The 13,612-nt window shown below is 37.0% G+C and overlaps 1 protein-coding gene across 1 annotated transcript in view; it reads left to right on the forward strand.

Annotated features, from left to right (window-relative positions):
- LOC128662744 (adenosine deaminase) overlaps positions 1-13,612 on the forward strand; it is a 262,634-nt gene that overhangs the window by 172,635 nt on the left and 76,387 nt on the right. Inside the window, exons 5-6 of the mRNA XM_053716677.1 lie at positions 7,610-7,753; positions 12,790-12,905. Coding sequence (XP_053572652.1) covers positions 7,610-7,753; positions 12,790-12,905 — 260 coding nt within the window. The remainder of the gene's footprint in view (positions 1-7,609; positions 7,754-12,789; positions 12,906-13,612) is intronic.

Consider the following 13,612-nt stretch of genomic DNA (forward strand, 5'->3'; position numbering starts at 1 on the left):
GACACCGCCGCTACCTACATTATACTAATGAACTCCTAATCTGCTGCCCCCAACATCACCGAAGCCTACATTATATTTATTAACCCCTAATCTGCCCCCCCAACGTTGCCGCAACTATATTAAATGTATTAACCTCTAATCTGCTGCTGCCAACGTTGCTGCCACTATAATAAAGTTATTAACCCCTAAACCTAAGTCTAACCCTAACACCCCCTAATTTAAATATAATTTAAATAAATCTAAATAAAATAACTACAATTAAATTAAATTATTCCTATTTAAAACTAAATACTAATAGTTACATTGTAGCTAGCTTAGGCCTAGATTTAGAGTTGGGCGGTAGCCGTCAAAACCAGCGTTAGAGGCTACTAACGCTGGTTTTGAGCTACCGCCGGTATTTAGAGTCAGTCATTAAAGGGTCTAACGCTCACTTTCCAGCCGCGACTTTGCCATACCCCAGATCCCCTTACGTCAATTGCGTATCCTATCAGTCGTGGCTGAAGTGAGCGTTAGAAATCTAACGACAAAACTCCAGCCGCAGAAAAAAGTCAGTAGTTAAGAGCTTTCTGGGCTAACGCCGGTTTATAAAGCTCCTAACTACTGTGCTCTAAAGTACACTAACACCCATAAACTACCTATGTACCCCTAAACCGAGGTCCCCCCACATCGCCGCCACTCGATTAATTTTTTTTAACCCCTAATCTGCCGACCGCCACCTACGTTATACTTATGTACCCCTAATCTGCTGCCCCTAACACAGCCGACCCCTATATTATATTTATTAACCCCTAATCTGCCCCCCTCAACGTCGCCTCCACCTGCCTACACTTATTAACCCCTAATCTGCCGAGCGGACCGCACCGCTACTATAATAAAGTTATTAACCCCTAATCCGCCTCACTCCCGCCTCAATAACCCTATAATAAATAGTATTAACCCCTAATCTGCCCTCCCTAACATCGCCGACACCTAACTTCAATTATTAACCCCTAGTCTGCCGACCGAATCTCGCCGCTACTGTAATAAATGGATTAACCCCTAAAGCTAAGTCTAACACTAACACCCCCCTAAGTTAACCCCCCTAAGTTAAATATAATTATAATTTAAATCTAACGAAATAAATTAACTCTTATTAAATAAATTATTCCTATTTAAAGCTAAATACTTACCTGTAAAATAAACCCTAATATAGCTACAATATAAATTATAATTATATTATAGCTATTTTAGGATTTATATTTATTTTACAGGTAACGTTGTATTTATTTTAACCAGGTACAATAGCTATTAAATAGTTAAGAACTATTTAATAGCTAAAATAGTTTAAATAATTACAAAATTACCTGTAAAATAAATCCTAACCTAAGTTACAATTAAACCTAACACTACACTATCAATAAATAAATTAAATAAAATACCTCCAATTACCTACAATTAAACCTAACACTACACTATCAATACATTAATTAAATACAATGCCTACAAATAACTACAATTAAATAAACTAACTAAAGTACAAAAAATAAAAAAGAACTAAGTTACCCCCCCCCAACATTACAACCCACCACCCACATACCCCTAATCTAACCCAAACCCCCCTTAAATAAACCTAACACTAAGCCCCTGAAGATCTTCCTACCTTATCTTCACCTCGCCAGGTATCACACTGATCCGTCCTGGCTCCAAAATCTTCATCCAACCCAAGCGGGGGCTGGCGATCCATAATCCTGCGGCTGAAGAGGTCCAGAAGAGGCTCCAAAGTCTTCATCCTATCCGGGAAGAAGAGGTGATCCAGACCGGCAACCATCTTGATCCAAGCGGGATCTTCTATCTTCATCCGATGAGGAACGGCTCAATCGTGAAGACCTCCAGCACGGATCAATCTTCTTCCGACAACGTCCAACTGAAGAATGACGGTTCCTTTATGGGCCTTCATCCAAGATGGCGTCCCTCGAATTCCGATTGGCTGATAGGATTCTATCAGTCAATCGGAATTAAGGTAGGAAAATTCTGATTGGCTGATGGAATCAGCCAATCAGATTGAGCTTACATTCTATTGGCTGTTCCGATCAGCCAATAGAATGCGAGCTCAATCTGATTGGCTGATCGGAACGAAATAAATTAACTCTTATTAAATAAATTATTCCTATTTAAAGCTAAATACTTACCTGTAAAATAAACCCTAATATAGCTACAATATAAATTATAATTATATTATAGCTATTTTAGGATTTATATTTATTTTACAGGTAACGTTGTATTTATTTTAACCAGGTGCAATAGCTATTAAATAGTTAAGAACTATTTAATAGCTAAAATAGTTAAAATAATTACAAAATTACCTGTAAAATAAATCCTAACCTAAGTTACAATTAAACCTAACACTACACTATCAATAAATAAATTAAATAAAATACCTCCAATTACCTACAATTAAACCTAACACTACACTATCAATACATTAATTAAATACAATGCCTACAAATAACTACAATTAAATAAACTAACTAAAGTACAAAAAATAAAAAAGAACTAAGTTACAAAAAATAATAAAATATTTACAAACATTAGAAAAATATTACAACAATTTTAAACTAATTACACCTACTCTAAGCCCCCTAATAAAATAACAAAGACTCCCAAAATAAAAAAATGCCCTACCCTATTCTAAATTAAAAAAGTTCAAAGCTCTTTTACCTTACCAGCCCTGAAAAGGGCCCTTTGCGGGGCATGCCCCAAAGAATTCAGCTCTTTTGCCTGTAAAAAAAACACATACAATACCCCCTCCAACATTACAACCCACCACCCACATACCCCTAATCTAACCCAAACCCCCATTAAATAAACCTAACACTAAGCCCCTGAAGATCTTCCTACCTTATCTTCACCTCGCCAGGTATCACACCGATCCGTCCTGGCTCCAAAATCTTCATCCAACCCAAGCGGGGGCTGGCGATCCATAATCCTGCGGCTGAAGAGGTCCAGAAGAGGCTCCAAAGTCTTCATCCTATCTGGGAAGAAGAGGCGATCCAGACCGGCAACCATCTTGATCCAAGCGGCATCTTCTATCTTCATCCGATGAGGAATGGCTCCATCGTGAAGACCTCCAGCGCGGATCAATCTTCTTCCTCCGACGTCCAACTGAAGAATGACGGTTCCTTTAAGGGACGTCATCCAAGATGGTGTCCCTCGAATTCCGATTGGCTGATAGGATTCTATCAGCCAATCGGAATTAAGGTAGGAAAATTCTGATTGGCTGATGGAATCAGCCAATCAGAATCAAGTTCAATCCGATTGGCTGATCCGATCAGCCAATCAGATTGAGCTCGCATTCTATTGGCTGATCGGAACAGCCAATAGAATGTAAGCTCAATCTGATTGGCTGATTCCATCAGCCAATCAGAATTTTCCTACCTTAATTCCGATTGGCTGATAGAATCCTATCAGCCAATCGGAATTCGAGGGACGCCATCTTGGATGACGTCCCTTAAAGGAACCGTCATTCTTCAGTTGGAAGTCGGAGGAAGAAGATTGATCCGCGCTGGAGGTCTTCACGATGGAGCCATTCCTCATCGGATGAAGATAGAAGATGCTGCTTGGATCAAGATGGTTGCCGGTCTGGATCGCCTCTTCTTCCCAGATAGGATGAAGACTTTGGAGCCTCTTCTGGACCTCTTCAGCCGCAGGATTATGGATCGCCAGCCCCCGCTTGGGTTGGATGAAGATTTTGGAGCCAGGACGGATCGGTGTGATACCTGGCGAGGTGAAGATAAGGTAGGAAGATCTTCAGGGGCTTAGTGTTAGGTTTATTTAATGGGGGTTTGGGTTAGATTAGGGGTATGTGGGTGGTGGGTTGTAATGTTGGGGGGGTATTGTATGTGTTTTTTTTACAGGCAAAAGAGCTGAATTCTTTGGGGCATGCCCCGCAAAGGGCCCTTTTCAGGGCTGGTAAGGTAAAAGAGCTTTGAACTTTTTTAATTTAGAATAGGGTAGGGAATTTTTTTATTTTGGGAGTCTTTGTTATTTTATTAGGGGGCTTAGAGTAGGTGTAATTAGTTTAAAATTGTTGTAATATTTTTCTAATGTTTGTAAATATTTTATTATTTTTTGTAACTTAGTTCTTTTTTATTTTTTGTACTTTAGTTAGTTTATTTAATTGTTGTTATTTGTAGGCATTGTATTTAATTAATGTATTGATAGTGTAGTGTTAGATTTAATTGTAGGTAATTGGAGGTATTTTATTTAATTTATTTATTGATAGTGTAGTGTTAGGTTTAATTGTAACTTAGGTTAGGATTTATTTTACAGGTAATTTTGTAATTATTTTAACTATTTTAGCTATTAAATAGTTCTTAACTATTTAATAGCTATTGCACCTGGTTAAAATAAATACAACGTTACCTGTAAAATAAATATAAATCCTAAAATAGCTATAATATAATTATAATTTATATTGTAGCTATATTAGGGTTTATTTTACAGGTAAGTATTTAGCTTTAAATAGGAATAATTTATTTAATAAGAGTTAATTTATTTCGTTAGATTTAAATTATATTTAATTTAGGGGGGTGTTAGGGTTAAAGTTAGATTTAGCTTTAGGGGTTAATAAATTTATTAGAGTAGCGGTGAGCTCCTGTCGGCAGATTAGGGGTTAATACTTAAAGTTAGGTGTCGGCAATGTTAGGGAGAGCAGATTAGGGGTTAATACTATTTATTATAGGGTTATTGAGGCGGGAGTGAGGCGGATTAGGGGTTAATACATTTATTATAGTAGCGCCCAGGTCCGGTCAGCAGATTAGGGGTTAATAAGTGTAGTTAGGTGGAGGCGACGTTGGGGGCGGCAGATTAGGGATTAATAAATATAATATAGGGGTCAGCGATGTTATGGCAGCAGATTGGGGTACATTGAGATAATGTAGGTGGCGGGGGTGTACGGAGCGGCAGATTAGGGGTTAAAAATAATATAAAGGGGTCAGCGATAGCAGGGGCGGCAGATTAGGGGTTAATAAGTTTAAGGTTAGGGGTGTTTAGACTCGGGGTACATGTTAGAGTGTTAGGTGCAGACGTAGGAAGTGTTTCCCCATAGGAAATAATGGGGCTGCGTTAAGAGCTGAACGCGGCTTTTTTGCAAGTGTTAGGTTTTTTTTCAGCTCAAACAGCCCCATTGTTTCCTAATAGGGAATCGTGCACGAGCACGTTTTTGAAGCTGGCCGCATCCGTAAGCACCGCTGGTATCTAGAGTTGCAGTGGCGTTAAATTATGCTCTACGCTCCCTTTTTGGAGCCTAACGCACTGAAAACCCTGCCATTATGTGAACTCTAAATACCAGCGGTATTTAAAAGGTGCGGGGGAAAAAAAGCATGCGTTAGCTACGTGGGTCGTTACCGACAAAACTCTAAATCTAGGCGTTTGGATTTATTTTTATTTTATAGGCAACTTTGTATTTATTTTAACTAGGTACAATAGTTATTAAATAGTTATTAACTATTTAATAACTACCTAGCTAAAATAAATACAAATTTACCTGTAAAATAAACCCTAACCTAAGTTACAATTACACCTAACACTACACTATCATTAAATAAATTACCTAAACTACCTACAATTAATTACAATTAAATTAAATAAACTAAAGTACGAAAAAAACACACTAAATTACAGAAAATAATAAAATAATTACAAGTTTTTTAAACTAATTACACCTACTCTAATCCCCCTAATAAATTAAAAAATCCCCCCAAAATAATAAAAATCCCTACCCTATACTAAATTACAAATAGCTCTTAAAAGGGCCTATTGAGGGGCATGGACCCAAAGCAATCAGCTCTTCTACCTGTAAAAAAAAATACAATACCACCCAACATTAAAAGCCACCACCCACACACCCAACCCTACTCTAAACCCACCCAATCCCCCCTTAATAAAACCTAACACTACCCCTTTGAAGATCACCCTACCTTGAGACGTCTTCATCCAGCCGGCCACAAAAGGACATCCAGAGGGGCAGAAGTCTTCATCCGATCTGGGCAGAAGAGGACCTCCAGACGGGCAGAAGGATTCATCCAGACGGCATCTTCTATCTTCATCCATCCGCAGCGGAGCGGGTCCATCGTCAATACAGCTGACGCGGAGCATCCTCTTCAAACGAAGTCCAAGCGAAGAATGAAGGTTCCTTTAAATGACGTCATCCAAGATGGCGTCCCTTGAATTCCGATTGGCTGATAGGATTCTATCAGCCAATTGGAATTAAGGTAGGAAAAATCCTATTGGGTGCTAGGTAGTTATTAAATAGTTAATAACTATTTAATAACTATTGTACCTAGTTAAAATAAATACAAAGTTGCCTGTAAAATAAAAATAAACCCTGAGATAGCTACAATGTAACTTATAGTTATATTGTAGCTAGCTTAGGGTTTATTTTACAGGTAAGTATTTAGTTTTAAATAGGAATAATTTATTTAATTGTAGTAATTTTATTTAGATTATTTTAAATTATATTTAAGTTAGAGGGGGGTTAGGGTTAGACTTAGGTTTAGGGGTTAATACCTTTAATATAGTAGTGGCGACGTTGGGGGTGGCAGATTAGGGGTTAATAAATGTAGGTAGGTGTCGGCGATGTTAGGGACGGCAGATTAGGGGTTAATAAAATGTAACTAGTGTTTGCAAGGCGGAAGTGCGGCGGTTTAGGGGTTAATATATTTATTACAGTGGAGGCGATGTCCGGTCGGCAGATTAGGGGTTAAATACTTTATTTAAGTGTTTGCAATGTGGGGGGGGGTGGCTCTGTTTAGGGGTTAATAGGTAGTTTATGGGTGTTAGTGTACTTTTTAGCACTTTAGTTAAGAGTTTTATGTTACGGCGTTAGCCCATAAAACTCTTAACTACTGACTTTTAAATGCGGTAGGAGTCTTGACAGGAGAGAGTCTACTGCTCACTTCTTCCAAGACTCTTAATACCGGCGTTATGCAAGTCCCATTGAAAAGATAGGATACGCAATTTACGTAAAGGGATTTGCGGTAAGCTCGAGTCGCGGAAGAAAAGTGAGCGGTACACCTGTACCTGCCAGACTCGTAATACCAGCGGGCGTTAAAAAGCAGCGCTGGGACCTCTCAACGCTGCTTTTTACGGCTAACGCAAGACTCGTAATCTAGCCGTAAGGTTTTAGGTGCTTTAATAGGAAGTAGTTACCTGTGTACTATAGCATGAGTAAGGGCTATGTAGGCCCAAAACGTTGCTGTGTTTTATCCTCTTCACCTCAATAAAGGATTCATTTTGATAAAACAATATTGAGACTACTTCTATTTTCTTGGATTACATATATGTGTGTGTGAGAAAGAGAGAGTGAGAGAGATGCTGATCAAAGTTGCTGAAGAATCAAAGGGGTCTCCAGTAAGGGTGTGTGATGCTAGTAATGATCCAGTGAGATGTGCCACTTCATATCCTGTTATTATTAGAAGCATTGCCAATAAAGGAGTAAGCTGCTGCATCTAATATGTGCATTTGAGATCAGATGCTGGGTTATACTTATATCTCTACACATCATTTTATATCAATATATTACTGGTAGAATATGAAATTATTTAAATGTTTTTCTTACTTTTCTCTTTAGAGGGGACAGAGAAGCAGTAAAAAGAATTGCCTATGAATTTGTAGAAATGAAAGCTAATGAAGGAGTCGTTTATGCAGAGGTCAGATACAGCCCTCAACTGTTTGCCAACTGCAACGTGGATCCTATGCCATGGGGACAAAATGAGTAAGTGCCTGGAAAATAAAATACTGGTCAATGCATTAGAAGGCTTTTAAATGGATATAAAACTCAATTTAATTTATTCTCAGTATAAATCAGCAATGTATATAATACTACTACAATTCAAAAAAAGTATATAGACAACAGGTAAATAAATATTGTCATTTTGCAGTTCTCTTTTATGATCCTCAACCCTTCTGTTGTGGTGAATTAGGAAAATATATAAATGAGTAATCAAACAATGGCTAATTACAACATAACAGGGGTAAGAAAATGAAGTTTGGAGTCTGCACTTCCAATTCCTGTGGGATTTGGAAAACCCACCATTTTTAGTGTTAAATTACAGAAAAAATAGGCAATATAAATAATGAAAGCCAATTGCAAAGTTGTGTTTAATACACATTATGAAACACTTTATATCACAGCCTGGAAGTGTCTCATGTTCCCTTAAATCAATATGAAACAAATACATTAATCTTATGATGTTGAGACCTTACTTTTGAACATAGAACTGTGCCAGTGAAAGAAAAGTGTTTAGTTATCTATATGAGGAACACTGAATGGGAAAACTAGCACTTTAAAAGTGATTATAGAGGGATAGTGTTTGCCAAACCACTGGTGTGAAACATGGCTTCATTTACTGGCACTATCAATTGGCTGGGCATCATCAAACACCAAAACAGACATATAGGGCTATATTTTCTCGATGTGTTACATTAAAAAGATATTTAACATTTCAGCATGTGCAGAAACAAATATCTGAATGTCTACATGCACAAAGCATCATTTTATAAAACAAGGTTATTGTTAATGTAAAATAACTTCTTCTTAGAGGGTAATTAAAGGGACATGAAGCCCAACATTTGTATTTTGGGATTAAGATAGAGCATGCAATTTTAAACACGTTTCCAATAAACTTTGATCAAATATGCTTTGTTCTCTTTGGTATCCTTTGTTGAAGAAGCAACAATGCACAACTGGGAACTAGCTGACCACACAAGAGGCATATATTTGCAGCCACCAATATTTGCTGCTCCTGAGCCTATCTAGGTATTCTTCTGAACAAAGCAAATTAGATACAGTGGGTATTGAAAAGAATCACCACCCTTGAAATAATCACATTATATTGCTTTGCAGCCTGAAATAAAGAGTTTTTGTTTATCCAGTTGTAATTAATCAGTGCAACTTATAACATTCAAGTGAAAAATATAACACCAACATGTCAGGCAAAAATAAATAAAATTCAAAAACAGAATCACTGAGTTGGAAAACCTCCTTGTGTCAGTATTTTATTGAACCACCTTTTGATTTTATTACAGCCTTTAGTCTGTTGGGATATGTCTCTATTAACATTGCACATCTAGACTGTGCAATATTTGCCCACTTTTCTTTGCAGAACTACTCCACTTCCGATACATTTGATGGTGACCGTTTGTGGACTGCAGTCTTCAAGTCATGCTACAGATATTCAATGGGGTTTAAGTCTGGGCTCTGACTAGGCCATGCAAGGCCATTCACCTTTCTCTCTTTCAACCCCTGTGTGGTCATTTTTGCTGTGTGCTTTGGGTCATTGTCATGTTGGAAGGTAAACCTTCTTCCCATTGACAACTTCCTGAGAGAGGGCAGCAGATTTTCCTCAAGAATTTGACAGTATTTTGCCCCATCCTTTATTCCTTCTATCCTGACAAGTGCTCCAGTGCCTGCTGCAGAGAAACATCCCCATAACAGGCTATTACCACCTCCATGCTTTACTGTAGGTATGGTGTTATTTTGATGGTGAGCTGTATCAAATCAGTGTTGTATGAAACCACCGATCACAGCCGCTCTTACCCTACCACAACGTCAAGTGGGGTGCCTGGACTCACTCCGGACTTCCTCCTAGGCGGGCGATGAGACCCCTCTGTGCGGGTACAGTATGTGTGTCCTCCTTGGCGTGCTTGAGAGCTGTTGGCGTGTATCGTGTGAGACGCAACCTCTGTAGAACTTCCTGTTACGTCACAGATGACGAGGCTAGGCAATGGATGAAGAATGCGGGGGGAGGAGGCTCCTGGTAAGAGAGAGATTCAGCTTGTGTTCAGCGAGTCCAAATGGCGGTATTCCCAACCGCTAATGTAGTAAATTGATAGGAGAAAAGTAGGACACGCTGAAACTTGGAAGTAACCAAAACACAGGGTTTATTGGGTTAGTCCATAGGTGTACATAAACAGGTCACAGTCAGGGAAATCCTGACGCGTTTCACGCATGCGTACATGCACTTCTTCGGAGGCTGATAGGAATCTGGCATCACTGGCTTATATACTAGTAATGAACCAATTCATAATAAATCTAGACTAATCCAATCAGAATGATCCCGTTAACTATGCAGTTCAAGATAGTGTGATGGAGAAATAACCCCAAAACTAGATAAAATAATGCAATGACAAACTTTTATGAACCGCACATAAGGGGGTCATCAAACAGTGAAAAAACATGATACAAAAACAAGATACAAAAACAAATATGCATATGGACAATATAAGAAATGAACAAATTGATAACAAGCATTGCCTATGTACATAGGCAATATAATATACAAACAAGTGCATTGCAGCTGTAAGATCAATATTGAAAACAATGAGCATAATAACAGAAATAAATATACAAAATCTATTGAATAGTTACAAATATATCTAATGATAAATGAAAGCCCATATACATAAACTGTAAATATGTAAAAGCTAAATGTATTAGTAAAAGTAAATAATAATAAAAATAAAAATAAAAATCAAATACATGCCGAATAAACATATGAGTACCAATAATAACAACTGATGGACAAATATATATTAGATGGGACCGATATGATATAGATCATGTTAGACTTATGTAAACCACTAAGTAACCAAAAATTGCATTATCTAAAAAAGGATAAATTGTCTTAGTGGTAACGAAAAAACATGATGTATATTCACAAGAGAAGATCAACACCTCACTGACTAAATTATATTATATTATAATATAGTGTGGTATATTATCAATCAGAATATAAATGAATAAATTCAAATATTATTATAATAGTCAGAAGTTAGTAGGTGTATAAGGGAAGAGATAAGTTAGAGAATGAAAAGAGACATGATCAAGGTGATAATATGGTGTTATATGGTTAGTGTGTAAAGTCTTTTGGATAAGTAAATGGATGGAAAAGCATTTTTAGAAATATAAATCTACATCCAAACGCCTATTGATACCATTCGGGTATCTAGTATTAAGTTTCATTATCCAAAAGACTTCCCTTTTGAGGAGTCTGGAAACCCTATCTCCACCTCTAGCATTTTTTAGTATTTTCTCATATTTGTTTTTGTATCTTGTTTTTGTATCATGTTATTTCATTGTTTGATGACCCCCTTATGTGTGGTTCATAAAGGTTTGTCATTACATTATTTTATCTAGTTTTGTGGTTATTTCTCCATCACACTATCTTGAACTGCATAGTTAATGGGATCATTCTGATTAGATTAGTCTAGATTTATTATGGATTGGTTCGTTACTAGTATATAAACCAGTGATGTCAGATTCCCGTCAGCCTCTGAAGAAGCGCATGTACGCATGTGCAAAACATGTCAGGCTTTCCCTGACTGTGACCTGTTTATGTACACCTATGGACTAACCCAATAAACCCTGTGTTTTGGTTACTTCCAAGTTTCAGTGTGTCCTACTTTTCTCCTATCAATCTTAGTCTCATCTGACATAACACCTTTTTCAATGTCGCCTCAGAATCTCCTAGGTGTGTTATGGCAAAGCTCAGTTATGACTGCATGTGGCCTTTCTTGAGGAGTGGCTTTTTTCTTGCAACCCTCCCATACAAACCACATTTGTGGAGAATTTGTAATATTGTTGTCACATGCAAACATTGACCACTCTTTGTCATAAATTCCTGCAACTGCTTCAGAGTTGCTGTGGGCTTCTTGGTAGCCTCTCTGACCAGTTTCCTCCTGGCTCTTTCATCCAGTTTGCAGTGATGTCCTGATCCAGAGAGGGTCTTTGTTGTACCAAATACCTTCCACTTCTTAATAATAGACTTCACTCTGCTTCTAGGCATTGATAAAGCATTTGATATTTGCTTGTATCCATCTCCTGACTTGTGCCTGTCCACAACATTGTCCCGGAGATCTTTTGACAGTGCCTTGCCACCCATAGTAGATTGTTTGGTTCAGTTGCACTAGCAGGGACTCAGATGCTCCAGGAAAGCTCTTTTCATGCTGAGCTAATCAATATGCCTTCAACTGATCACAGTTGAAAGTCAAATGGCTTTGTGTGCACCGTTGAGAAGGTGATTAGCTACACCTGATTGAGTTTACAAGTAATTTTAGGATGATTCTGTTTTTAAATTGTCTTTATTTTTGGCTTGCATGTTGGTGTTATATCTTTCACTTGGATGTTATAAGTTCCACTAATTATAACTGGATAAACAAAAACTGTGTCTGTTTTTATTTCAGGCTGCAAAGCAACAAAATCTGATTATTTTCGAGGGGGGTATTTTTTTTTTAATACCCACTGTAATAGAAGCAAATTAGAAAGTTATTTAAAACGTCATGTTCTATCTGAATCATGAAAAAAAATAAAGTTTGGGTTTCATATCCCTTTAAATCCCTTTTGTGTAAAGCTTGTTGTTTCAAATGAACTGCCACTGCAAGAACTGTCATAATTCTATGGAGAATTAACACGCTAAAATTAACAAGTTAAAATCCCATTAAAACAGTACTTTACAAGGTAAGGCAAATAATGTACAGATATTACCCAAAATCTCATTCCTTTTACTATTAGTATTGTGTATGTTATTTGCAGTGATGCAAAGTAATTTACCTACATACACTAGTACATAAAAGAATATGTAATACAGAGCCTAAAAATATTGAATCATATTTAATATACTAATGTAAGAAACTCACTTTGTGGTTATTATTTATATTTAACTATAGTTGCTGATGTTCCTGTGAATTCTACTGTTTGTTAAATGAGTAGAATGCACAAACTCAGCTAAAATTACTCACTTTTTTTAACAGAGGTGACCTAACTCCAGATGAGGTGGTCCAACTTGTTAACCAAGGGTTAAAAGAAGGAGAAAGAGATTTCAATATAAAAGTAAAGTCCATCCTCTGCTGTCTACGCCATATGCCAAGTATGTATTTTTTATCTTATTGAAGCACCTATGATCTTTTTGCTTACAGGCTACATTATGAAAATTAAGCAATATAACCCAACATGTGCAATTGTTATAATATATATATATATATATATATATATACACACACAGTATATATATATATATATATATATATACATATATACTGTGTGTGTGTGTGTATATATATATATATATATATATATATGTATATGTGTATGTATATATATATATATATATATATATATATATATATATATGGAACAAAAAGCGAAAAAAGTGGTAGAAGGCGCTGGACTGAGGGGGTGGAAAAGAGATATAGGTGTGAATCTAATCTCAATCTAGAAGGTGGAATCCCCCGGGAGCAAAAAACCAACCCTATAGCAGCTATCCCTTAGTGAGCAGAGAAGCAATTGTGCTGGCCGAGAAAAACTGGGAATCCCCGGCTGGCACAGTGCTTATCCCCCTGTGTAAATATGTTTGTTAAGAGGCCGTGATAAGGGATATAATAGCGCTGGTTGTTAGGAGACAATGTAAAACACAATTATTATGTGTGACTGAATGCCAAATATAATACAGAATACACAGCAAATCAAACACAATGTGAAAAAACACTATAAAATAGAGTGGAGAGCTGAATACAAAATGTCCCATATACTGGAGAACTTATATGTTGTATATATACAGTTGTAGAATTCGAGACT

Source organism: Bombina bombina, chromosome 1 (genome assembly GCF_027579735.1).
Source record: "Bombina bombina isolate aBomBom1 chromosome 1, aBomBom1.pri, whole genome shotgun sequence".
NCBI lineage: Eukaryota > Metazoa > Chordata > Amphibia > Anura > Bombinatoridae > Bombina > Bombina bombina.